Source organism: Paramormyrops kingsleyae, chromosome 4 (genome assembly GCF_048594095.1).
Source record: "Paramormyrops kingsleyae isolate MSU_618 chromosome 4, PKINGS_0.4, whole genome shotgun sequence".
Classification (NCBI taxonomy): Eukaryota; Metazoa; Chordata; class Actinopteri; order Osteoglossiformes; family Mormyridae; genus Paramormyrops; species Paramormyrops kingsleyae.
Window position 1 is genome coordinate 11,927,899 of NC_132800.1, and position 26,891 is coordinate 11,954,789.

General features: G+C 41.7%; 1 protein-coding gene across 17 annotated transcripts in view; it reads left to right on the forward strand.

Annotated features, from left to right (window-relative positions):
• Positions 1 to 26,891, forward strand: part of LOC111857641 (uncharacterized) — a 141,367-nt gene that overhangs the window by 59,004 nt on the left and 55,472 nt on the right. For 14 of the 17 annotated variants that reach the window (XR_011989901.1, XR_011989900.1, XR_011989902.1 and 11 more), the window contains one exon: positions 16,909 to 16,949. The exons of 1 other annotated variant lie outside the window; for it this stretch is intronic. Coding sequence is in view for 3 of the 16 variants with exons in the window: in XM_023838731.2 (XP_023694499.1) it covers positions 16,909 to 16,949 (41 nt within the window). In the remaining 13 variants the exon portion in view is untranslated. The remainder of the gene's footprint in view (positions 1 to 16,908; positions 16,950 to 26,891) is intronic. 2 more of the 17 variants (XM_072710656.1, XM_072710657.1) reach the window with 1 other exon arrangement.

A 26,891-nucleotide genomic window follows, 5' to 3' on the forward strand; every position in this document is an offset into this window, starting at 1 on the left:
GGTGATGGATGGAAAATACAATGGGAAATTATTAAATTAAAAAAACACACATGAAACCAAAAGTATCACGAGGAGTAAAAATCAAAGCAAGTAAACGACAAAAACAAAGGCTGGAAGCAGCACAGGAATAACCATAGCAGACTAGCAGTAAACATGGGGCACCAACAGCTGCAAACACACAATGACCAGTTAAGGAACAGAAAGAGGGCAAGCACTTAAATATACAGACTACATGAAGGGCAAGTGCAAACCAAACCAATACAATTAACCAAACTCAAGACACAGATGAGGGTTATAACCAATACTTAGGGGTTCAAACACTAGGTAAAACCAGATTAACAAGACTTGCAAAACTGGGGCACAAGCAGGAATTAAACAAAGGTACAAAACAAGGAACCACACCAAAATACATCAGTACACAACAGGAATAATACAAGAACCAAAAATAAGAAAAACAGACAAACATGATGACAAAAGGGGAGTCTATACAACAGCTTAGCCAATTAAGCCACACGGCGGCCTGGGGAACCGGGAAACACTAGGAGCTAAGGACACAGGATGGCCAGCAACAACTACTGGCCAAAGAAGGAACAGATATACAGAAGGGGCAGGACAGGGATCGATGCTGACACGAAGCCCTTGCTGTGATGATATTAGATGCCATCCTTCAACCTTTGGAGAGCCAAGCCTCATATCTTTAGTGTAGGGCTGTTATCTTGCCATGAGGTATTAAGCAGTAATGCGCCCCACCCCTAGAATCACAAGTGAAACGAACATGGTGTTAACATTTCTTCTGTCAGCCGGTTAAAAGCAGATTCAGCTGATTCAAGAGCCAGTGAGCTTGCTACTTGTATTCCGTATGAGAATCCTGGGAAATTGACATTGCATATTTTTTATTTTTAAGTAATAGGCATATATTATGCATAAAATGTATATAATAGATATTTATTTCCTCCACAGAGAAAAAAAATTATGTTATAATTCTGGAACATAATAAATATTCATGGATACTAACTATTATACGCCAGTATACAATAATCAGTAACATTGTTACACAAGCTGAATTGCTAAAATATATGACGATATCTGTTCTCCTGGGGCTGACATGGGAGAACGATCCCAGAACCACCAAGTCACCTGCTGGCCAGGCCAATCGGGCCAAATGCTGATGGCTTCGTAATATCCAGGCTTCCTCCACCAGCTATAAACAAAAGGTTGGCTGTGGGCTGCTCTTATTGGACAATGGCCTGTCCGGTGACATGAGGCCATGCGTTTCTTATTAGCTAGTGTCTATGTGAGATGGCATCGATTGAGCGATGCAAATCAGGGCGACTTAATCGCAGGCTTTGCTCTGCCTGATGGACTTCAGCAAGCTTGCATGATGCATTTGAAGATGCACCCTTGGCTTGGTTAAGGCCGTTCCAGGAGAGCCATGGCGACAGTCACCTGGTATCCAGTAACGGCAGCAGGGTTCTGGCTGCCCACCTTCCCAGCTCTTCGACGTCCCTCCTGCATCTGTCCACCAGTGGCTCTGAGTGACAGCGCGTAACATTCTGACTGGCAGCTGGAACAAATCCCTGTAATGAGGTCACCTTGGGCTTGCATCCCAGTTGGGTGTCCGCCCCCCCACGCCACCCCACCACAGAGAGTTAAAACGCTTTTCCAGACAGGAGGTCATGGGTGAAATTGCCATGTCACATGTGATATCTTCTGTACCTAAAGCCTCTCCTCTCATCTTGGGAATCAAAAGATATTTCCAATGATTTTCTTCATCAAACACAGGCATTTAGTTGATATTTGCATAGAACCCATCTGTTGGTTATGAGACCTTACATGTTCTTATCCAGAAAAGAAAAAAAACCTTGGTACCTTTCCTGTTAAACACCTCAATTTCAGACCACATTTCTGTGATTGTACCTTGATTCAGAGCAGGGAATCACTGCGCCGGAGTCAAACCGGGCCTTGAACAGAACCACATCCTACTCTTGAATGAGCCCCTTAACCCAAAAATAATTTCTATAGGAATTTAATGTGAGAGCATTGTCATACGTTGAGAGTAACACTAGAATAGCCCTACAGAGAAATATCTTATACATCTTTTGTAGAGTGCTATTCATGTCCATGCTCTGTGTGTAAGGCTTACTTTGAATCTTAATTCAGTTTAATTTTATATAGCAGCTTTCACAACAGAGTCGCCCCAAAGCTCTTTACATGGGTGTGTTGTGATACATTCTTGCATCATTTACACAGTATAATTCAAAAACAGGGAAAAGGGAAGACAAAGAAAGTGAAGAAGGAAAGCCAGAAGGTAATAAAGGAGAGGAGCCAAAATCTCCCAAGTAGGGTGGGAAAAAAAGAAACCTCTGGGGGTCCAGGGTTAACTGGCTGCTTGTTAAAGGCAAGGTGTAAACCAGGGCTATTCAATTCAGGCCCTCCAATCCAAATCCAGGCCTTGTTTTCAGTTCTCCCAGGTAGTTAGTTTAATATTTACTGATTCTGATTGGTCAGAGGCTTCACACCTGGCTCCCTTGAGGACCGTGAGTTGAATAGCCCTGATGTAAACTGTGGTCAGGGTCAAGGTCAAAGTGCATCAATGAGTCTGTTCTCCATGCTGGTCTATGTAGGGTGGCAGTTTAAGTGACCTTCAATGTTTGACTGTGTGTCACAAACTCATGTGGCATTTTATTTTTAAATACTAGTGGTGGTAATTACAGCACCAAAAAGACAATGATATAACTTAGACCGTGTATTTCAAATACATCTCATTGTAGTTAACATTTCTTTCAGCTAGCTGGTGAACTTTATTTTAAATAAGAAATTTCCCCCCCCCAGCTCACTGACATCCAGCAGAAAGTGCACAAAATGTATAAGATACTGCTAGAGGACCCCCCCCCCCCCCATCTCTATCACTCATCTGTCCACGGAGAGGGACAGGGAGAAAAACAGCTTTTATAGGTGCAGTGTCAGCATGCAGGGAACTGTAGCGGGAAAATATACACAGGTCGTCTAGTGAGGGCCTAGGGGGTGGGGGGGGGGGGGGGGAGTGACAGAGTGATATTTATTTATGTGTGTTTATATATGTGTATGAAAGATGGGGGCATTTCAGCTAGAGCCTGGGTGAGGAGACACATGAGTCCAGAGTCAGGTTATCCTGCCCAGTTTCACTGCAGAAACTCCAGAAAGTATTAATATTAGCAAAGCTAGTAAAGGAAGGAATTCATAATTCATAGTGGATCCATAGCAGCCCCTTTACCTCTATCCCTAAAACAAAAGGTTGGGTGTTCTTAGATCTGGGATGAAACCTTCAAATCGTGCCTCTAGTCTCTGTTTGTGGAGATTTTATATTCTAACCATATTATGGAAGGTTAGTTCTGATTAGTTAGTTTTGAGCCTACCCTTAGAAAGACAAAGCACAGTCATCACATAAAAAGCATCTTTTGGTTTAGCTTGCCTTGGCAAAAAAAAGTAATCTGGCTCTTTGTCATAAAATTGCCAAAGTAGTGAAAAATCCTGCTTTTTAATGCACTTCGGTTAATTGGGGCATCAGTGGAATGTGCATACAGTCTGGAGTAAATACTGATTTTGGATCATAGATATATAGTTCACTTGCACATGAAAGGACCCAGGTCCATCCCGGTCTGGTGCCAAGACTTGGCACCACTTAATTGCAATGCAGTTTTCAACATTACTGTGGTCTTTAGAACTCTCTGCCACACAGGCAATTACAAAAAAGGAACCCAAACAATTCAAGAAGATCAGTGTTTGCTGAGCACCCAAGGGTCATGAGTTTGGGTTTTCCTCTCTATGCGATCAAAGGATTTTTGGTGACTTCTCATTTCTGTTCCTGCCAGAGCCCTTGACTTTCATGAGCGACCCCTGGATGGCTTAAGTTACATGTACCATGTGTATGCAATGTTGAATCACTTGTTTATCCACTTAAGTCATAAGCGCTTTGACAGTGGAGGTAGCATTTGATTATGTGTAAAAACGTGCTGCGCTGTCACAGTGCTTATCTCAGACATCCATAAAAGGAGTCAATTTCATCAATTCTAGGCATGAACTTTACTAAAGGCTTTACCATTTTGTCAAGTCAATTATTTACCTTCTCAGACAGTTATGTGACTCGCAAGTGAAAAGTGCCCCTGCAGTCGCCCCACCTTCCTCCTGCCTTGAAGAGCTCAGCGCTCATTTCCAGAGCAGAACGGTCTTTGACATGCCTGAGTAAATGTTTGTTGTGTCCCCACATCTTATTGGGGAGGCTCCACCGCAGACCTACAGCTGAGGCATCCTGTCTTTGTGAAGATGCATTGCTTTGATCCAGATCAATTTGCATCGCTCAAGGTCTATACAACAGAACACTTGTGAAAATAAATGACTATATGGAGGTTCCAGGATTTTGGTCAGAAAGGGAATTTCAGGACAAGCAAAGGTTTCGTGAAAAGCATAGGGGATAATTTTAATCTCAGCGTTTTGGTAGAGAAATGATGGAAGAATTTCTTTATCCCCTCCCTTTGCCTGCCTCCCCCATGTAATGACGCAACCTCTTTGATGAACTGGCACCAAAAGATGCAGCTCTGCTTCCTTGCCCTTTGGAGAGTTTGCTGGGTTTGGACGACGTAAAAGGCATCCTTGGCTGGAAGACAAGAAAATGTGTTTGAATGGTGCTGAGAATTATTATTCATGTTTATATCTGTTTTGTTCCAGAACTTATTAGAGATGAGATGAGAGAGGTCAGTGATACAAATGCTCTGGGAATCTGTAGACCAGTTAAATCTACTTTTCTTTCAGTTGAATATATACAGCCCACAATTCAGTCCAAACAGCATTTGAAGTAGCAGTGCATTCAGGAAATAAGATTTTGGCTTATTTGTTGAATTAATTTTGTTTTTTGAGTATTCAAAAAATAAAAATCCCAGTATGACAACAAGGAAGTCATACATCCACAAGGATAGATACCATAATTTGTGCCAGGGTTAATGTATGGGTCAGCTAAAAGAAATGCAACAGGTGAGCATGATAATCAATGGAGTACCACAGGGTTCAGTTCCGAGGCCAACCCTCTGTATAAATAACACAGGATCCTTTATGTGTTTATTAATCTGGTTAATGATGCTTAAGACACTGCATTGTTTTCCATGCACTGGGCATGTAGAAAAAGACTCAAATTCAATAAGAATCTCCCAGGAAGCAGGAATTCACCATATGGGCCTTATGAAGGTATCCATTGTGGCTCCTGGCCATGTACAGTAACAAGGCAGCAGAGAAGTTTAGATAAATCCAAAAGCGTGTAAAATTTCCAGTCCAACGATGTTGTGCTGAGCCTGAAGATTGCAGTAGCGGGACCTGACCTGCAGGGCTGTAAACAGCTCAGGGTGCCTTACTTTGGAAAAAGGATTTTTGCCATATTAGTTTGAGTTCAGTGAAGAGTGACAATAAGAATCTGTCTTGAAGGTCTGATGTACAAGGACAGGTATGAAGCACCAAACCGCTTCAGTGCCAAGTGACAAAATTGAGGACAGCTAAGATCTGGGTGTATGAATCCATACGCTCGCTCACAAGCAGAGTATGCCAAGAGGGCTACTTTAATGTTAGCGCTGATTTAAGAACATAAAAGGGAACTATGGACGACTGGGTAATGAGAATTTCTTATATTTGAGGGAGTGAACTTGGGAGTTTTGGGTGTCAGTTTAGTTAGATGACATCAACTTGATACACAATAATAATAATAATTGGGTGTAATTAAAATTTAAAATATAATCATTTGTAATTGCTGTAACTCCCTTGCTAAGCAATGCAGGTTTTAGGACTCCTGTTTGTTGCATCGCATCTCCATGTTGCCACTTGAGCCCATTCATCGCATTGATATTCTGCATTATCGTCATGGCAATGCGCTGGCCACCTTATCTGAATTCCCGTGGCTTTCTTGATGGATTTATGGTACAGTGGCCATCTCAGAGTTGTCGTTTCGGTGAGCGATGTCCTCCTTCCACTCTCGCCGGCACCGCATCTCATGAGAGCCATGGGCTCGGGTCACGCTCAGGAACGCTGATGTTTCCATGCGATCTGGACCTGCCGAGCTCTGTGAATAATTGGCACTGATGTCTATCGGACAAGAGTGCCGATTGTACACAGAGTGTCACAAGAACCATAATCTATCTATCAGGCGGAAGAGCTTAGGCTGTTCGGTATTCAGGGTGGCACTTTCCAGGCATGACCGCGCTTGATAGTTTGCTGTCTGGAAAAGGGCTTTATAAATGTACCATTCCACATTTGGTTGGGGAAGTCGTGGCTGGTCACATAATACTGACTGCAGGCAGGGAAGGTACCTCAGCTTGTGAAGGAAGGAGATTGTGTAAACATCCCAAATGATTGGCCCACCCATTGGATCAGATTGCCACGCCCATAATTTCAGTCTGCATAGCTCATGAGGTATGGAATGACAGGTCATCACAAGGCCTGAAACAGAAATGTCCCCAGAGAGGGACAGGTGTCCAGGATGCCCACCACATGTGACACTTAGTCAGTCGCAGGGTAACCAATCATAGCATGTCAGTCAGTCGGGGGTGAGTCCCGTGGCTCCTGCCCTGTACATCCTGGAATAAACTTCAGGGGCACTGCAAGCTTGTACTGGATCAGTAGCTAGAAGAATCAATCAATGGATGGATGGTACAGTGTAAATTCATTTGCCAGTTTACTATGTGCGCCAAGTTCACAGCGTGCTGCGTAAAAAATGTCACCACGCTGAAATTAACAGAGTAATTCAGTTGCCAATTTAGAGGTCAGTGGAGCCCCAGAACATTAACCATGGCATTCTTGGTTTCCAAGGTAGTGATAAAAAATGAGTGAAATGCAGCTATATTCTGCTAGAAATTACATGGAATTTGATTGTTACTGTTATTGTACTTCTTTCTCCATGTTCCCTGAACAAAACACAAAAACTGTTTTCCAATTTCCCTCTTTCCAAAGCGAGAAATGAATGATTACTCTGATTCTGCTGTGTGGTTTCAGACCATTGTGCTACTAGTTAAACGCTCCATGTCTGACCGACCCAGCCAACGAAAAATGAGTTTTGTCCGTCACAGACCAGACCTGCTTTGGTGTATAATGTTCACATGCTTGTTAAAAATGCATATCTGGTTAGAAGACTATCATGTTAAAGTCTATAGTTATCTAGACTGACTAAAAAGGTATAACTCGAGTCTTGGACAGTGGGATCTTTTTTTATAATCTTAGGTAATATTTTTTGCAAAAAGGAGATTCTGTCAGGCTTTTGGAGGGTGACTTCGTTTATATTTAAAACGCTAAAGCCTGCTTACGTGATTGTTTTTCATTTTAATTTGACTGCAAGTGATATACATTCACAAGACCAATGTTTTAATAAAATCAGATTTTAATAAACGTGCGGTTTCAATAAAAGTAATAAAAGTACAGCAGCGTGTCGTGCCCCCCTCCCCAACCAGTTCTTTGAAAAGAACATATGATTCATTTAAACGGACAGTTTGGTAGAATTGGTTCTGTAAGTTGAAATGAACTTCCTATCATTAATGTTAACTCACAGAGTGGCTTACACAGACACATTTCCCCAGTCAGGCATTTTACTCTTTCTGTGTTGAAAAAATGAAGGCCGTTTAACTTACTGTAATATCTGTTGTTATAGTTATTTAGAAAAAGAATTATCCCATACAGTACATCTCTCCATTTGGGGGAGCGTGTGGCTCAGCTGGCTAACCCTCTGTGCCTATGATCTGAAGGTTGTCTATTCAAGTCTGCCTTCCATACAATAGTCACATGTCATGGGTCCTTGAGCAATTCCCTTTCAACCCTCAGCCCCATGGGTACTGCACTAGGTGGCTGTCCTTCACTGCCAAGCTTGCGCTCACCTACATATGTGTGTGTCATGGAGAGCAAGATGAGGTAGGTGAAAAGAGACTTTCCCTGTGGGGATCAATACAGAGTCACTTTCTTTATATTATTGTCTCTATCCGCTTGTCCTATTTAGGGTTGTGGGGGTCTGCAGGCTATCCCTGCAACTATGGGCACTATACTATATTATCTAACATATCATCCAGGTAAATATTTTAATGACTCAAGTATATGATGAGTACAATCTTTGAATTATCCATTGTTACACACTGAAAGTGTCTATTATGATTCTCCGGTAAAATGTACATTGTGACGGTGGCCTTGTTTACTCACTCAGTGTGGGAGTGAGAGTGACCAGCTGCTAGTCCACACTCTCTTGTCACTGGAGACAGCTGAAGGGGGACTGATTAAAAGAGAGAGACAGGTTTTACGGGTCCATACTGGATGGGGTGAACAGCGGCTCGGGGGGGAGGAGGGTTGGGGGGTATGCATGTTTGATTGTCTCTGCGAGATGTGGACATTTTTTCTCTCCAGAATCAGAATCATCAAGTTCTGGATCTGCTCCGTTTTTATTGACCAAGTGTCGACCCTGAGATAGAAGGCTCAGGAATATCCAAGCCTGTTTATTTTCCACTGTAGCCACAATATTTACATTACAGTCATGCATAACATTTCAGTTATGGACCACATATGTGATGGTGGTCCTTTAATATTGTAATGGAGCTGACATTGCCTATTGATGTCATAGCACAACGCATTACTCACGTGTTTGTGGTGATGCTGGTGCAAACAACTCAATTTCAGTTCAATTCAGTTTTATTTGTATAGCGTATTTTCACAACATTACATTGTCTCAACATTATCCCTGCCCAAAACCCCCCAGTGAGCAAGCCAGAGGCAACACTAGCAAGGAAAATCTCCCTAGAAGGAAGAAACCTTGGGAGGAACCAAACTCAAAGGGGGAGCCCATCCTCCAGGGGGCGGCAGAGGAAGTCAAAAACAAACCTAATGCACTGGCAGCTGTGCAAATGTATAGCATGTACAATTATATACATTACATAATAGTTGATAATTATAATAAACAACATGTTACTGGTTTATGTATTTATTATTTTTATTTTTATTATTGATTTTTATTGTTATTTAGGCTATACCATATGAATGGTGGCGTAGTCAGCTATACCCTTTAGGTTTGTGTAAATACATTCTATGATGTTCACACAACAACAAAATCGTCTAACAACATTTCTCAGAATGTATCCTCATTGTTAAATGATGCATGACTGTATTATTACTTCATTTCTCAGAGGTCAAGTGGTGGCCATTTCCTGTTTGTGAGTATTTCACAATTATTTCTCTAAGAATGACACATTGATTGAAATGGTAAAATGATGTCTGTATTTAATGCCACGTTTTTCCGCATGGAGGCTTGTTCATCTTAAACTAGCATGGTTTTGCTGTTTGTCATTGGTTCCTGGTTACCAGTAGTGGTTTGACGGCGTGTGTCAAGCATCTCCAGTACAGTGTATAATGAAAAGAATATAATGGAAGCCAAAAAAATGACCCTTTGTGTAGCTGGGGGCCTCTTCTTCTACCGTTTATCTAGAGCTTTATCCCTGAACACAGACCGGCACATTTCATATTCAAATGAAGGATCTTAGTAGTTGGTGATGGACGGCAGAATTTTGGCTGGGGAGTGCAGATTGAGGCTTTCAAGCAGACCTCGGCTTTCCTTTGGTGGTCTTGGTTAGTTCTTAGCATTTAAATATGTTGCAAGGAAATATCAGTTGTTATTCATATTTAACCCCAGCGGGTAGGTCAAATGGCAGCGGTCATAGATTTAAGGCTCAGGTGTGATAAGGTGCATTTCCCAGATGTGGTCTGCAGCCGTTTATAGTCGCAGCTCCTGTCTGGCTAGTGCCAGACCCTCCCAGCCTGGGGTCTGGGTTTGGCCTGGGGGGGCAGCTTGAATAAAACTGTGTAATCTGGGGGGATTGGAGGGCAAAACGTTGATATCAGCAATTAAATTAGTGCGAGGGGAGATTGAAACAGTATGTAATTAAAATTGTTTGGGGAGGGAAATAACCTGAAAATAGGTTGTGACTGCTCTGCTTACACAGGCTGTCAGAAATATTACTGCGCGTCGGAATTCCCAGAAAGGGGGACAAATAAGGGAAAAATGGATGATGCTCCTATCTAAAATACCACCCCCTTGATAATTTCAGTGTTGTCAATGGCATTGTGTTGTTGGAATTTATAGTGGAAACACTGCTCTGCGCACGGTTAAATTTGATGTATTGTCATATTGTTTCATTTTCATGGGAAAGGGTGATATTAAGACGCAGTGATCTGATTATGTCAGCATATTGTGTCATTAGAAACCTGCGCACGTTTCCAGCTCTGTGTTTTGATGCATTTTGTTTTTGGTCTAGTTTTTCTCCATCACCACTCCACGGCGTGTATGGGAGAGGTCCGTAACACGGAAGCCATTACCTGCCTCCTCTCATCAGCCCGGAGCAAGACCAGTCGCTGCTTACCAGAGCAGACGAACAAGGTCTTTTTCGAGATGCAGCAAGCTAGTCCACCCTCAGGGTCTCCGTGACAACGCAGTTAAAATACAAATGCAGGCGAGAGGGCAGATGGAATCCCGTGTTCTTTGAGACGATGCTTTGGGGCCTGGAGGTCGTCTGTGAGAAATGCCATCCCCCCCCCCCCCTCGCTGTGAGCAACCAGGCAAAAGAGAAAATGAACCCAGAAACCCTATACAGTCATTTTTTAATGTTTGTTTTTCACCACTCATTGAATTGTGGCAGAGCTTGAGAAATCACACGTTCACTTTGAACCCAGGAGTGGTTGATGAGAGTGAGAGCCCTGGTCGGCCCTGCTCTGTGTGGGCATGATGAATCACATGAGGTCCAGGCTCAGCTGAGGCCTTCAGGGCTGATCCAGCGCCAGCATTGTTGACAGAAGCTAAATTACATTTTGAGTTTGCAGCTTCTGCAATCAAATAATGAAAGAAACATTTAAAGCTCAGGCATTGTAAAAGTTGTAAGTTTAATATTCTAATTATGTTGTGTAATCAATAATAATGAGGTAATAGTACTTACTGCTGCCTGCCATTTATTTATGTGTATACAGTACAAAGTTTAGATATTACGAGAAAACCATTATTAGTAGGGCTGGGAATAAAAAAAATATACTGAATTAATTGCACAGTTTTCTGTGATCAATTGTGATTAATTGCACCTAACATTCAAACCATAAACATTTATGCATTGGATCCCCAAATTAATGTATTATTAACAAAAAGGGGAGTTCATGGGTCATTGTCACAAACTCATTACTATAACATATCAATTTTCTCTCATTTTAAAAAATTATTTGAAGACTCGAATTATACAACTTCATTGTCTAAACTGTCAGTTTTGCCTTTTTGGTAATCAATTTTGTTATGTTACTATGTACTTACGTAATAAAGGAATTTTATCAAATCCAGGGCAAAAGTTACATGATGGAAAAAATGACAAAACTAATTTTAAAAAGTGTGGAAAAGTATGCATCTTATCGTACAAATTAATTTAATTAGAAAGTAAATCACTGTATTTCACCATACCCATTTATTTTTAATTTTTTTAAAAATTTTCAAGTTTGACAGAATGACCCATATTTTAATATTTGTCTAATGGTTTAACTTAAACTTGTGAAGTACAATTTATTAATTTGTAACAGAAATACTGCTTGCAAGCAAGTGTAAGCTGAATTTCAAAGCTTTCAAAAAGGGTTGAACAGATGGCAAAAAGAAAAGAGAGGGTATTGTATTATAAATAGGGATGTTAAGCATTATTTTTTAAAATTATACACCTTGGCGATTGATGGCGTTTACCACATGTACATATAGTCACACGGAGGCCTACTCAACAGACAGATCAAAACACTATTTAATCCTGACCATGTATTTCATCTAAAATCTTAAATCAGTTTGGCAAATGGCCTTAAAAAGAGGTCTGACAGCAACTCAAAGTACACTTTATTACAAGAAAGACCTTTAATATATAAGCCGTCAGTAAAATAAATATCGCAAATAATATTTTTATCTTATGTATGCCTCCATCTGGCATTTCTTAAATGAATTAAACCAGGTATCTTCTTCCCTGAGATGCTAACTTTTTTGTGTCAGGGTCTGTACCCTGTCCTTTCCACTTTGTCCTTCGCCCTTGGGTGTTTTCCCTGTTTTTTCAGCTGCCGTGTAGCTTAGGGGGTTGAGTGTGTGGCTGAGAATCCATGGGGTTTGTGGCCATGGGTTTGAGACTGGCTGAAGCCAGTTTCATCTGTCATTTTGTCTTTATTGATTTGTTCACTAATGTTTTCTGTTTTCCTTTTTAAGTTTTCCCGTTCTAGGTTTGCCTTCCTTGTGCTTTGGTTGTATTTTGTTTTCTTGTTTCTTTTTCTAGTGTACTACCTCCTTGTTTTCTCAGTTTTATTTTGTGTAGGTTTCTTAGTTCTGTGCTCATTAGTATTAGTTATTTCGCCTGTGCCTTGTCTGTTTCTCCAGTGCCTGTGTTAATTGCCCATCTGTTGCTCGTTGTCCTGCACCTTCAGTGATTGGTTGATTGTCTTATGTTCTGCACCTGTCCATCCTTGTTAGTTCCAGTCATCAGTGTATTTTAGTCCTTGCCTTCGTTTTGCTTTTTTTTTGTCAGTCATTGTATTAGGTGCCTATGCTGATGTTTATCTATTTGGTCTTCCTAGTCCTCCCTAGTTGTTTTGAGTTATGGTTTCTTTAGTTCAGGGTTATTCAAATCACGGTCCTCGAGGTCCGAGCACTGCTGGTTTTCCAACCTTCCTTTACCGGTCAGTCAGGTGTGAAGCCTCTGACCAATCAGAATCAGTAATTATTAAACCAACTACCTGGGAGAACTGAAAACAAGGCCTGGATTTGGAATCGAGGTCCAGATTTAAAGAGCCCTGTTTTAGTTTGTTCATCTGTGGTTTTTCCTGTTTTTGTTTTGATCCCTTGTGGTCTGTTTGTTTTGACATATTTTCCCCTTTGTGTTTTTAACTGTATTAAATAAACCCCTGTTTTTTTCGTGAGCCGCAAATGGATCATCACCCTCATCTCTGCCTGTGTCATGCCCCGCCCCATAGCAGTTTTGATTTTAGTACTGAATTCTGGGATTCTATGCAACATCATGACCTAAACTCTCACATTGTTTAAACCCAGGAAAGAATATTATCAGTCTGTATTAAAATCTTTGCTCATACTATTCTCTCTATTGGGTAACAAAATACTCCTGGCATAAATGCAGTCAAAGAAATGGTATTGCATTATGACTATAAAACTAACACAACCACTTAAGGCAGTAAATTCCCCAGCCATAATTATTAGAAATCATGACACTTTTCCATAAATGCCCTGTCCATAAGAATCTATGAATACATTCATAACACATTATAATGCATTCTTAAAGCATTATAAATATGGTTATAAATACAGTGGTACCTCAGAACTCGAACTTAATCCGTTCAGAACTCGGGTTAGAATCCTGATCAAGAGTTCTGATCAAATTTTCCCCCTAAGAAGTAATGTAAAACCAATTATTTGGTTCCCGGCCCCAAAAAATTACACCTGAATATGTTTATTTTTTTAGCGTTTAAACACAAAATGAACAGGATAAAACAACAAGAGCACGTTTTTCTTAATGGCTTCCAAAACGATAAAGAATGTACCCCAAAACTACCCCTGTCCTGCCCCAATTGTCCACTCCTTCTGTGTGCCATGCCCCCTCATTTACCTCGTGTGGAATCCCTGTGTGATCAGCTGTTTTTGGTTATTGTCATTAGTCCTCTGTATTTAGTCCGCATTTCAGTTTGTATCCCCAGTTCGGTCATTGTAACGTCATTGGGTTGTTCTCCCTGTTCTCAATTAAACCCAGTGTTTCCCGATCGCTTCAGTCCTGTCCCTGCGTTACCCTTTGTTTCCGCTGAGAGAAGTGCCGTGTGACTCATTTCCCCCGCGTACAAGTTATCTTAGGTTGATGTTCACAGTTCGACTTCTGAGATTCAGATCGAATTGTAGGTCATTTTTTTTTTTAACTGGTTGAAATTCGAGTTCTAATGAGTTCAAGAACTGAGGTACCACTGTATTTATAAAAAGACAAAACACATTGTAGCCATGTTTATTATGCATTATGAATGCTTTATGAAGCTCTCGTCTATAATGCATTAAAGATATCTTCATATTGAAATTCAAAAAGCATCCTTAATTTATATACCAACCATTATAATACATTATAGAGAAGAGCTTCATTTGAGCTTATGAAGCACTATAATGCCTTATGCCTGTCAGGAGAAGATGCTGAAATGCTTTCATAATTGTTATACCAACCATTATAATGCCTTATAAAGGTATCTATAGTGCACTATAGATGACAGTTTTAAGTAAAGTGTTACTGAAATCACCTGCCTACTTCGTTCCCTGCTGTTCGGTACTAACTAGGCATATGTTTTTTCCTTAATAAATCAGCTCTGACTTTGACCAATAAATTACTTGAAAAGTGTTTCATCTGGTAAGAAAATAACTTATGAAAGGCATCTTGCATAGCAGGCTTTTCCCCCCATTTACCAGCCCTTTAGCTTCTCCTGCGAGTGTGTGACTGTAATTACCCCCCTTGAGTTTTAAGGTGCCGTCTTTTTTGTGACAAATTCATTTCCTCTGCTCACCGTGTCAGTAACAACTCTTAATGACTCTAAATGTGTGTGTCGTCATCCTGAAAGGGCTGAGAAACATGAAATATTCCATCTTACGGATTATTAATTGCATGTGTACTGCAAAGCACTTGTTCAAAGGTAAATCTGCACTGTATAGGTATTTGCTGGTTGCCCATGTATGCTTCAGTTCTCCCTGGTTTGTTGGCATGTGCCCGTTCTGCGGAGGCATCCTCTTTAAGATAGAACCACAGCCACCAGCCTGTGGAGGGACACCCCCTCTTTAAGCTGGGCTCCTGCTGACAGCACTGCCACAGCCCCCCTTTAAAATAAACAACTCCGGCAGAAAGTCGATGTTCTGGGAGGGGCTGAGGTTGTGTGAAGAGACCCCTCTAATGGCTCTGTTTAGCTCCTGCCTTGATTATGTCTTTGGAGCTTGTGTCCTTCCAGACATCGGGATCATCCCAGGATACTTTTTGTTGCTCTGGTTTCGGGTCCTCAAGAGGCGAATTTGACCTTGAATACCAGTGATTTGGTTTTCACTTGTTTTTGTTTATTTACTTGAGGCTGATTGGACAAGAGGGCTAGGGGGAGTGGGCTTCTCTGCCCCTCTGTGCCTGTAAGAGTAGCAATTAAGACCTGGAACTCATTATGGACTTATGCACCATTAACTTGTTGATCAGTTTACTTGAATTACTTAAAATGTCGGATGTGGTATGAAACTTACATAGCAAGCGTTGCAACATTTGCCTCTTATCCCACCTAAACGAGGAGTGAGTTTTTAATCAGTCTGAATTACTTAGCTTGTTTTCGAACCCCATCCTCGTGCCAGTTCAGGGTCCACAGACTAAACCTTTTGGTGTGAAGGCCAGGTTGCAGCTAGAAATGTTAGGCCCAATAAAAGCCTACCTTATTTGGCCCCCAACCCAGACCAATTCAATGATAACCTACATTTTTTAGGGCCCTTGTCGCTTTGGGGCCCTTGGATTCATCCTTACCTAGCCATACGTCCAGGCTGTGTATGCACCCAGTTGCTTTATGAGAGATCGTACAGAGGTCCGAGTGCACTGGGCACTCCACCAGCAAAGCTTCAGAGGGAATGGGGATAAAAGGGTGGGCAAAAACCTGGCCAGCGATTCTGCTGACCACGTCGTGTTTGGAGAATCAGCAGCAGACTCTTTCCTGAGGGTGAGGGGCATCTAGTGGTGGGTCCTACAAGGTCCGTTCCCTGAGCTCCGTTCTCCACATGTTGCTAAGCTGCACGTTATTCAGGGTATGCCAGACCAGGTGAGGCAGTTTTATTTGAAAAGATTATTTTAAATATCACAAACGTTGACGTTGGAATCACAAAGGATTCGCTTTGTTAATGTTTTAAATGGTTACAGGTCACAAAATTAACATTACTAATTAGGGATGCTCCTTTTGACCGTTTAACCGTTAACCGAAATAATTAATTTTGACCGAATATTACTATCAGTTAAACGGTTTAAAATGTTTTTATATATATTTTAATTATTAGTAGTAGTATGAAGTTTTGTGGCATCTCAGCTGAAGATCGCTTTTCACGTTCTAAATACACTGGGTTTGAATCGGCGACTGTGATTACAGGCACACAGGCTTAGCCCACTGAGCCATGAACACAGGTACGAGCTTTGCTGCTGAAAATGGAAACATTGGCGCAAAGCTTCAGAGGCAGAGACGTATCCGTGTGCTATATTGTAGCCGATCGGTGTAAACACTACCCAGACATGTGCTCTTGTTTTATTTCGGTTACAATGGGCGTATTCACATATTTCTTTATCCAATACTAACTGTCGGATTATCATGTTGTTATCATGCGAATAGCGCAATTTGCAAGTGGGATGGCGATCAGAGCTGCTTCGAGACGCAGACGCTTAAGTCAGTCACTCTTGTTCTTTCTATTCGTATCACGAAGCTATAAAAATATATTTAGTTTCTACCTATATATATATTTGAAAAGTAGACCGTCCAAGGTTTCTGAGGGTGTTTTTTAAATGTGTATATGATAAAACCTCGCAGAGTTATTTAAATGGTTTGGCGAAATTTCTGTCAGATCCCGCCGGCGGGACCGCCGACCCCAGAGGAATTTAATATTCTAATCTAATCAGTTAACGGTTAATGTTCGGTTAACGAACGCCGGTTGTCGGTTGGGAAAATTAATCGAAATGAGCATCCCTATTACTAATGACTGAATGCGCTTTGCAGTGAGGTATTACACAGTGTGTGGCACTTTTCTCTGAGGACATTTAAGTTGCATCTAGGCAAGTCCCCATATTGCTGAGGTGTACCATTCATACCCTTGCCCATCTCTCTTTGCAGATGGACCAAGGCTGGATGCAGAAGATGGCCCGACCTGGTAGGTAAGTCTGGTAGTTTGTGGATTACCTGCTAATTTGCGGGGAGCAGGACTAATAGACCTAACAATAATAGTTGCAATAGCAGTATTAGTAATAGTAGTAACGAAGGATGCACTGATTGATCAGCTAGTGACCGGAAATGGCCAATTTTCTCTCTGATTGGCACTGACCAACAATTGACTAATCAGTGTAAATATGGTCAATTTTACGAGCTGATCAAGTAGTTCAGTGGTCCTCGACCGAGCACCCCCTGTGTCCAGGGTAACACGTTTGGCCCCCGCTACAGAGGTTATGATACTCTTTCTCTTGTATGCATTCTACAATGATGACATACATTACCAATGTTTATTAATTTAAAAATATTTTAATTTGGTTGGACTGCCAAACAATGTAATTAATTTTGAATATGACTCACAAGGTTTCACTCCACTATGTCCAGCAGGACTCTTTTTTTCAGTTTATGATATTGCTCTCAAAACAGAATGATTGTTTATGAACAAAAAATAAACTAATACCTATTTGTCAAGTAGCTCCAAAAAGCCTGAGAACCATTAAACATGTGCTTAACAACTAAAAAAACCCTCATATTAAGGTATTAGCCTTCAACAAAATAAAACTTATATTGCAAATTACAATATTTTTTAGCAATGTTTTAAAACAAAATGAACTTGTTAAAATGATTAGTTGATGGCTCCTCCATGAGCTTCCCCATAACAAACTGAATGGTTTGATTGTGGCTGGGAATTCTGGGATTCTGTGTAACATCACAACCAAAGCTCTCACGCTGCTTACAACCAAGAAGAAATGCTATTGGTTTCTGTTAAGAATCTTTAAAAGAGCCCTAATATTAACAGAAAACTAAAGTAAATGGAGATTAACACTATTGTTTCACTCTGTATTTTCTATTGAAAAAAATATCAACTGTAAAAATTCGATATAAGCTACCGCCAGCCCTAGTCTTTTACAATGTTGTCATTTTTTCTACGCTAAAATGAGCTTCGATTGAATGCCCAGGTACAAATGCACTACTTTACCCTATTGTTATAATAACAGAACAGACCAGCAAGCGCCTATCTCATGATGCTTGCATGTTTAGGTGGTGCAGTGGTTAACACTGGTGCCTCACACCTTTGGGACCTGGGTTCGAGTCTTCCATGGCTCCATGTGTGTGGAGCCTGCATGTTCGCCACGTGCTATTTGTGGGGCTTCTTCAACAGTCCAGAAATATTCTGAGGTTAAATAGAGTTACCAGGTTGCCTATAGGGGTGTGTGAACATCCCTCCAATAGGTTGGTGCCCCATCCTGAGTTGTTCCCTGCCTTGTGCCCATAGACTCCCCCCCCCCAACACTGAATAGGATAAGTGGTTACAAAAGATGAATGGACAACATCACAGTATTGTCTGTACATTTCACTTCTTGGTCAATTACCTGTCTCAGTCAATTTGTGCCTAGATCTTGAACGAAAAATCCAATTGATAATTTTTAAGCAGTTAGCTAACTTAGTGGAAAAACAAACACTGTGTACCATCAAACTCCTAAAAATATTGTACTTGTGACACATGGTAAAAAACACACGGCCCATGTACAAGTCGGTTACGCTGTCGAATAAATGGAATGTGCGGCAATGGCTGATGAGAATGAACTGGTTCAAAAAAGGTCTAATTGTGTGAGAATGGTTTGTGTTTGTGAAAAACAATTTGCAAATTATCTACTGTAATTTCCAAACTTTGCAAAGATGCTGGTCGTACAACCAACAGCAACGCAGGTTTTTAACCACTTTAGCACCCACAAGCAAACACACGAAATGTCTGGCTATGCATACATGTGTGAGCTCATTCTCCTCAGCCACACACTCTGAAGTAACCAAACGCTTTTGACTGACGCAAAAATTCATTATTTGTTCAATAATGGAGTTCAGACGTTTGCAGTTATTGACCAGTGATAAATTTTCCTTTGTACGAAAAACATTTGGAAAAGTCCCAAGTCCCAACTTACTTTGCATCCGCAGTCCTGTCCCCTGCCCCTCACCTTCCCTATCCCCACTAATGTTGTGTGATGGGTGAGGTCAAATACTTATGGGAAACATGCCTGTTGTTTGGAGATTCTTTACAGTGTGAGACAAAGACATTAAGTGTGCAGTGTGTAAGATGTGAATCAAAACATTTGTAATGACCATTTTAATTTGAAACTTGCAGAGCCATTTTTATTTGAAAAGATTATTTAAAAATATTTTGTTTGCAGAAAGCTAAGTTCATTAAAGTCTGCTAATTATTAGAAAAAATATTATTATTATTATTATTATTATTATAAGAAAATCTGAATTAGCTAGGATCGGTATCAGTAGCTCAGGCTTTAAAAAAATCAGCAATCAGGATCTGCCTAGGAAATTGTAAATGATGCATCCCTGATAGTAATAATGAAATTCATTTTTCTATATGACCTGTGATTTAATGACAACATTTTCGCATTGCAATTGCCTCATTGATTTTACACAACATTGTAGTTATATAATATATCAAAGGGACCGTGTGTTTTTATTTTAACAAATGGTAGAATTGTCTGAAGACTCTGCGGTCACTTCAGTGTCAGCCTCTCAAAACCTGCTGACAGTTCGTTGGAATATTGTCTTTTGTTTTGCTGTGTTTTTTTGTGCCCTGGGGAGGCAGCGTGGGTTCGATCAAAAGCCTGGGGTAATAAACATGAGAAGGCAATAATAGCAGTTTATGCAAATGAAATGCTTGCTGTTCTGTGCTGCGCTCAGACTTGAAAGAAACGTCTGGGTACTTTTTTTTTGTTTTTTTTCCATGAGAATCAGTAATGTTGTTGCATCCATCAGAGATCCTCAAACGGCCAGTACGGCCAAGACCATTACCGATTCGATTATGAAAGTAGCTCGCAGATGAAGAAAGGTAGTCATACAATAAAAACAGCACGTCGCAAAGCTCTTTAAGGTTAGGAGCACTTATCTTCCTTTGATGATGATTTAAAAGTAAAATGGGGGGGGGGGGTGGTCAACAGTAGCTCTTAGCAGGTCCTGCCAGTAAACAACATCAACCTGCCAATGGAAGAAGGATCGCATCATTCGTTTCATTTTTCATTTTTTCCTTCTCTGAAACAGACTGATTCAACAGTCATTTTGTCTGCAGCCATGTGCCAAGAGTGAGCAGTCAATCAAAAAAAAAAAAAAACCCATGTGGATGATGAGTCACATGCAAAAAGACCCCAGCACAGCTAAAAGCACACGTGTGAGCATAGAGCGGTACATGGACATGGAGACGGTCTCCGGGTCAACAGCATGAGACGTCAGACGTTGCTGCTGTTCTCTTTGCCCTCGGAGTTCCAAAGAGTCGAACCCCTTTGCCAGTCTCAAACGTATGTGGCAGATAATGCAGGAAATGCATACCTGATCACTGTTTTCACATCCAGGGCACAGTAGGGGCATGGAAACCATAGCAGATTCTGGGGCCCTTAAATACAAAACGTGATACAATGTAAGTTTTAACTGTTTGGCGGGTGACATTTTGCCAGGGGGCCTAAAATTTGTGGCCGTACCCCTGCTTGTATCGATCATTTTTTGCTGGATATCATAGCATATTTTGAAATATATAATCCATATGTTGACATTTAGTGAACTATGCAGGATGGTCTCCACGTGTTTCATATGCAGTTTTCGTGATTTTGTCGGTGCATTTTAAGTGCATGAACAGTGTCTTTGGGGACAGTATGCGAAATTTATGATAGAGCTGTACAGCACAATATTCAAATATATTCCCTGGCATAATGGTGTTAAATGTAAGACATTCGCCATGAGGTTGTCACTGATTGACTTCCTGCTTCCAAAATGCGCCCTGCTTCTGTGCTGGGATGATGCATTCAAGAGCAGCAACTCACTGAATTGAGCGCTCAAGTTCTCACAGGCTTTGATTGCATGTGTCTGGGGTGTTTTAGTCAAAATGAGATGAAATTAAGTAAATCAGGATGTAAATGTGCTGTGTAATCCCTCTCAGCGCACACCTACCATGTTCTTAACCCAAGGTAAACAGTGGAACATTGCTTTAATTTCAGGAACAAAGCGAGTTGTGGCTGCTGGCTTGTTCTGTGCCTCTCTCCGTTTTCCCACTCTGGTGAGTCAGCCTGGCTGAGTGGCATCGCAATTAACATCAAGTTTAATTAAGGGGCGAGGATGGCAACCCCAAGAAAGGGGGAGGGGATCCGGCTTGGGGTGTCGGGGATGAATCAGAAGTCATCAGGGCGTCAAGTTTCATTTGCCGGTCTGACTGTATCTCTTCCTGAAGGCCGCAGATGGCCGTCCGAGTTGAAGCTGACCCAACCCATTTGAGGCAGCAGGGGAATCCACAGACTGGACTGCCTGTGAGGTCAGCAGAGGGGGCGAGCCCAGATCAACACGCAGCATTGGACCTTGCGAGCTCTGGGAGGGTCAGCGAGTGTCCTGTTGGCACATAGAAACACTATAGCTGCCTTCAGGGGGGTGTTCTTCGTACGTGGATTAATGAGTTATCCGGATTTAGCTGTTGGCGATTTGACAACATCCAGGACAACATTTTTGGTTCTTCGGAACTCTTGTTGGATTGGTTGTCACAGCAACCAATCTGTTAGCTCAAACCTGCTCAGAGCTAGTTAATTCAATGTAAACAAGATTAGGCCACAGATATAACCAGAGCTCTGTCCACTCAGGAAGCCTGTCCAAGCATGGCCGTGCCTTTCTTACGAGAGGAACTCAGTGTGACCATATTAAGAAGAGGGCATTTCCTTCTTCAATAGAACTGTATTGCATAATGCTAGACTTCAAATACAAACAATTTAATACCAGGGACACATAAACATGAAAAATACAAAGAAAAATACTATATAAGACAAAAAACAGAACTCCATCAAGAAAACATTAGTCCTTGGATAAAATAAGAGTTATACAAATGAATTACATTTTCCAAATAAAACCCTTCATAAAGTAGCAATTTAAATGTCTACACTTCATCAATGTTAATTCCTATTCCTATATTGCATTATACTTTGTAGTAATATTGATTGCAGTTGCACCACCTGCCTTTTCATTTCAAATTAAACAGACGTCTGCCTGGACACCTGCACAATTTTTCCTTTTGTCCTTGATATCAAGTTTATATATACAATTTTAAAAGCAAAAAGTATTATCATATTCATATTACAATGTTTTGATGGTTTTTCATTGGTTGTACCACCTGGTGTGCAAGTGTGCAAAAGGTTTCAAATACAGAACTATACCAAACTAAATTATTTTTTTTAGTCACTTAAATACTAATTATAATAGGTTTCTTACTCTGCTCATTTATTCAGACAGATACATGACCTGACGTTTTTAGACTTTGTGATACAAAGAGTTTTGAAAATATATTCACATTAAAGAGGTTTCGTACAATACTGTTAGGCATGCTATGTATTTATTAAATGATTACAAAAATAGTGATGGATGCAGACAAAACATATGCATGTCCTTCACCTGCGTATCATAATTCTCCACGACAACAGGTCTTGCTCTGCTGAGAGTGAAGGACTGTGCTCTCGTTTTTGTCATTTTCGGTAGCCAATCATACACTTGCTGATCGTTGTTCTGACTTTCAATTCATATATATATATATATATATATATATATATATATAAAAAAAAAAATTGTAGTTAGTGTCCATTGGAGCGCACAGATTTCCTGGATGATTTAATCCAGCTTGACTAGTCTGGTTCTCTAATGGCTTTGAAGAACCGAAAAACAGGATAACTGTATCCATTATTGGACAACCCTGGTTGAGTCGTTTGATCTCGGATGTTTATATAAAGAATATAAACATATAAGCATAGCGTGTGAAGGGTCCTGTGAAAAAAGATGGCTTTGAGAGTATGGTTGTCAGGGATGATGCAGGTGCCGATGACCTGAAGTAGCCAGATTCTTATGAATCAATGATCAGAATTACGAAAAAGGAAAAAAAAGAAAGTTACAGTCAAATTGTGTTTGTTTCTCTATGTAAAGCAATGGACACCATCAGCTTCTTAAGTAAATTAAAATTATTTCATTTGTTTGTCATTTGCACTTAATTCATTTTTTAAACCTTTCTTCCCAAATGGGTAGTCAAAAAACTCATTATCGTAGAGTTCATTATCGTATCGTAGATCGTATTTTTTAGATCAGATAATGCAAAACTAGATAAAACATTTTAAAATCTGTAAACAATAAATAATCAATATGAATGATAAGATATACTTTGCTCTTTTTTTTAGTTTTACCATTTTATCTCTGTAACTCTTACCCTGGTTTTGATTAAATACTTTTACTAATTTTGAAATACTTCTACAAATTAAAAAAATCTGAATAAAATTGATGTGTTATGATAGTGAGTCTATGAGAATGACCCAGCTGCTACCCTGTTGAGGCTGCGATGGGGGTGATCAACAGTGCCCTGGATGCGAAAACAGTGATCAGATTGAGGATTAAAGAAGTGCTCATTGTTATATCACTGAATCATATCTGTCACAGGATTTTATTAGTAAATATACGCTGATGGCCAAAATTGTGAAAACGCTTCCAGTTTTTTGAGATTCAATTGTTGCTTCAGTTAGTATTTCATGTTTTTTTGGGACTTATTCCCTACACAGGGTGTTCATCTTGTACCCAATTGCTCATGAGTGAGTTTGGTGATCAGTAGAATGATGTAACATATAGGGATGATTCCTCAGTTTTGGCCCAAGTTTTCCCACGAGATCTGAGTCCTTTGGGCCTCCAGAGATTTAATCCCAGCAACACACTCAGCATTGTTTTATTTATTTTTTTGCTGGAGGTCTCGCGTCCAAGTATTAATTAATCCAGACCTGCTTAGCTTTAGCTGTTTGGCAAGCCGTGCTGGCAGGACGCTGCGTGATGAATTATGTATATGTGTCGTTAGGTAATAGGATGAACATCGTTGCGTCCGATTTCCATTTCGTCTGCTTCGCGGCCAGTAGCTGGCAGGCCCAGACGGGTCTGGTGTGTGCTCTGGCATCGCATCAGATGCTGCTTTGCCTTCTCCTGGCATAAAGGAATTATGGGAGTCCAGAAGAGAAGCCTTGTCGTGTGAATATCACAAAGTACAGGAGTTATCGAGACAAGCTGGGGGCCGTAGGCTGGCAGAAGTCATGCGGAGATATTTGCAGTGGCTGTTGGTGTCCCACTGCATTGCAGGTGCATGTTGCTCCTTACACTTCTATCATTAGCTGAGCAGAGATCAGTCTAATGGTGACTGCCAAGGAGCCCAGAATCAGACTGACCAGAAAGGATCTTAGCATATGATTTTTGCTTCAGATGCATGTCAGGAAAAAATACTTTCTTCACTTTTTTTTCCCCAAGGTGCCCCTTAAACCTTTTCCTGTGAATTATTTTTTAAGGCTAACTGTTCCTGTTAGCTTTGAAGGAAGAATAGTTATATTGGAACATACTTTCCTCATCAATCTGTTTTTTTCTGTGTATATCAAGACTATTCAATTATTTTGGAATCACAAGTTTGTTCCCTCAGTAGGAGAATAATACCTGTTGGAATTGCGTCAGTTCCACTGGCAAACTCTATAATAGTAATTGGGTTTTTGCGTGTTTTTTCTTTTTTCTTTTAAAAGATGCTACATGCAGTTAAATTTGAGAATCGTCCAACTCCCCACATTCACAGATTGGGTGAGCTGCAAGGAATAGGTCAGCTGTGTAATTTGGATGTGTGTGCAGTATTGGCAGCCACTGCCTAATGAGCCTCCTTCTTTTTGATGAATTTTGTCCCAGTTCAAACTAAAACGACCCTTAGCGTAGGGGGGGTCTCACTGATTAGGGGGTTAGGAAGTTCTGTGCGGTAGGAGTTTCCCTTAGGGGGTGTAGGTGGTGAGTGATGTTTTTTTTTGATGCTATCGCCTCCTACTGGTCACCACACTGCGCTTCATGCTGTTTTCCGAAATGATGTTTCTTTTGCCATCTCCTGCTCTTTGCTTTTTTTTTCCCCAAAAAGGGGTGGTTGATGTCAGAGGCTATTATCACTTTGTGTCTGTGTGTTTTCAGTACCCACAAGGAAAAGCAAAGTTCTATAAATATCTGTGCCTGGAATCGAAATAAGTCTTGTATTTTGTTTGTTTACTTATGGTTAAGGTTAGGGCTGGGTAGGGGTTAAGGTTGTCATTGTTGAGATTAGGGTTTTGGTCATAGAAATGAGTGGAAGGTCCCCTGATATGAATACAAATGTGTGTGTGTGTGTGTCTGTCAGTGGGGCCCAACGCTCATCTCACTCCCCGGGAGCTGTCTGTCAGTGGGGCCCAACGCTCATCTCACTCCCCGGGAGCTGTCTGTCAGTGGGGCCCAACGCTGATCTCACTCCCCGGGAGCTGTCTGTCAGTGGGGCCCAACGCTGATCTCACTCCCCGGGAGCTGTCTGTCAGTGGGGCCCAACGCTGATCTCACTCCCCGGGAGCTGTCTGTCAGTGGGGCCCAACGCTCATCTCACTCCCCGGGAGCTGTCTGTCAGTGGGGCCCAACGCTCATCTCACTCCCCGGGAGCTGTCTGTCAGTGGGGCCCAACGCTCATCTCACTCCCCGGGAGCTGTCTGTCAGTGGGGCCCAACGCTCATCTCACTCCCCGGGAGCTGTCTGTCAGTGGGGCCCAACGCTCATCTCACTCCCCGGGAGCTGTCTGTCAGTGGGGCCCAACGCTCATCTCACTCCCCGGGAGCTGTCTGTCAGTGGGGCCCAACGCTCATCTCACTCCCCGGGAGCTGTCTGTCAGTGGGGCCCAACGCTCATCTCACTCCCCGGGAGCTGTCTGTCAGTGGGGCCCAACGCTCATCTCACTCCCCGGGAGCTGTCTGTCAGTGGGGCCCAACGCTCATCTCACTCCCCGGGAGCTGTCTGTCAGTGGGGCCCAACGCTCATCTCACTCCCCGGGAGCTGTCTGTCTCACTTACCGACACACCTGCCGCCGTGTACAACGCACTGGCAGCATGTGGATGGGATATGTGTCTCAGCCAAGAATCCGCTTGCTCCCCCCTCCCCCAGTGCTGTCTTTCTCAGTCACTGACACACCTGTGATCGTGGTGCGTGGTGAGCAGCTGCCTCTGAGCCCATCCACTCTCCGTGCTGAGGCTGATGAGGGCACTGCCAGCCGCCGCAGCTTCGCGGGGCGTCTACCGCACTTTTCAGAAGCTGTTGGACTATCGGGCATCAATCCCGTCCCTCCACAGGATGCACTGCTTTACACTGGAATCCATGTTCAGGCTCATAGCCGGTGGTCCTGAGGAGTTCCTGTATCTTCTCGCGCTGTCTGTGGGCTTTGGGTAAAGCTTTAAGCAAGAATCTGTTCTTTGAGTAAACCTGAATGTGCAGGGAGATGAAGTCGATCGTCTTGTTCAGTGATTTGTTTTGAAGAATGTCATGGTTATTTTTCATCTGCAGAAGAGGAAAATCTGGCGTTTGAATCTGCTTTGTGAGCCACAAGCCACCAGCTTGGAGGTAGCCAGTCATCCTCACATTCATTTGGTTTGTGGGAAACATCGGTTTGGTTTGGGGGAGGCTTCTGTTCTGTTTGTTGACCGTATTGGATCTCAGGGGCGATTCTCATGAAAATGAGCGCGGGAAATCTCATCGGTATTCAGAGTGGGTGACCAAGCCCACCATCCTTGAAACCTGCCCACCTGTTTGTTTCTCTTTGGGGGGGGGTGGCTTGCGTGATGAGAACACCCTCCCACCACCACCACCTCCCGATCTAGTGATTGTTCATGAAATGGGGCTCTCAGTGTCGTCACTTAAAAGAAATGCGCTTTGGAGCGGAATTGGGAGAGTGTAAATTAAGCGTAAAGAAGCACAGAGATCCTGTATAGCCTGCCGATTGATTTCTCAAACTTTTCACAGCGTGATGCAGGTTGCACCATATATGTGTAAAGAGAGGCATCATTTGT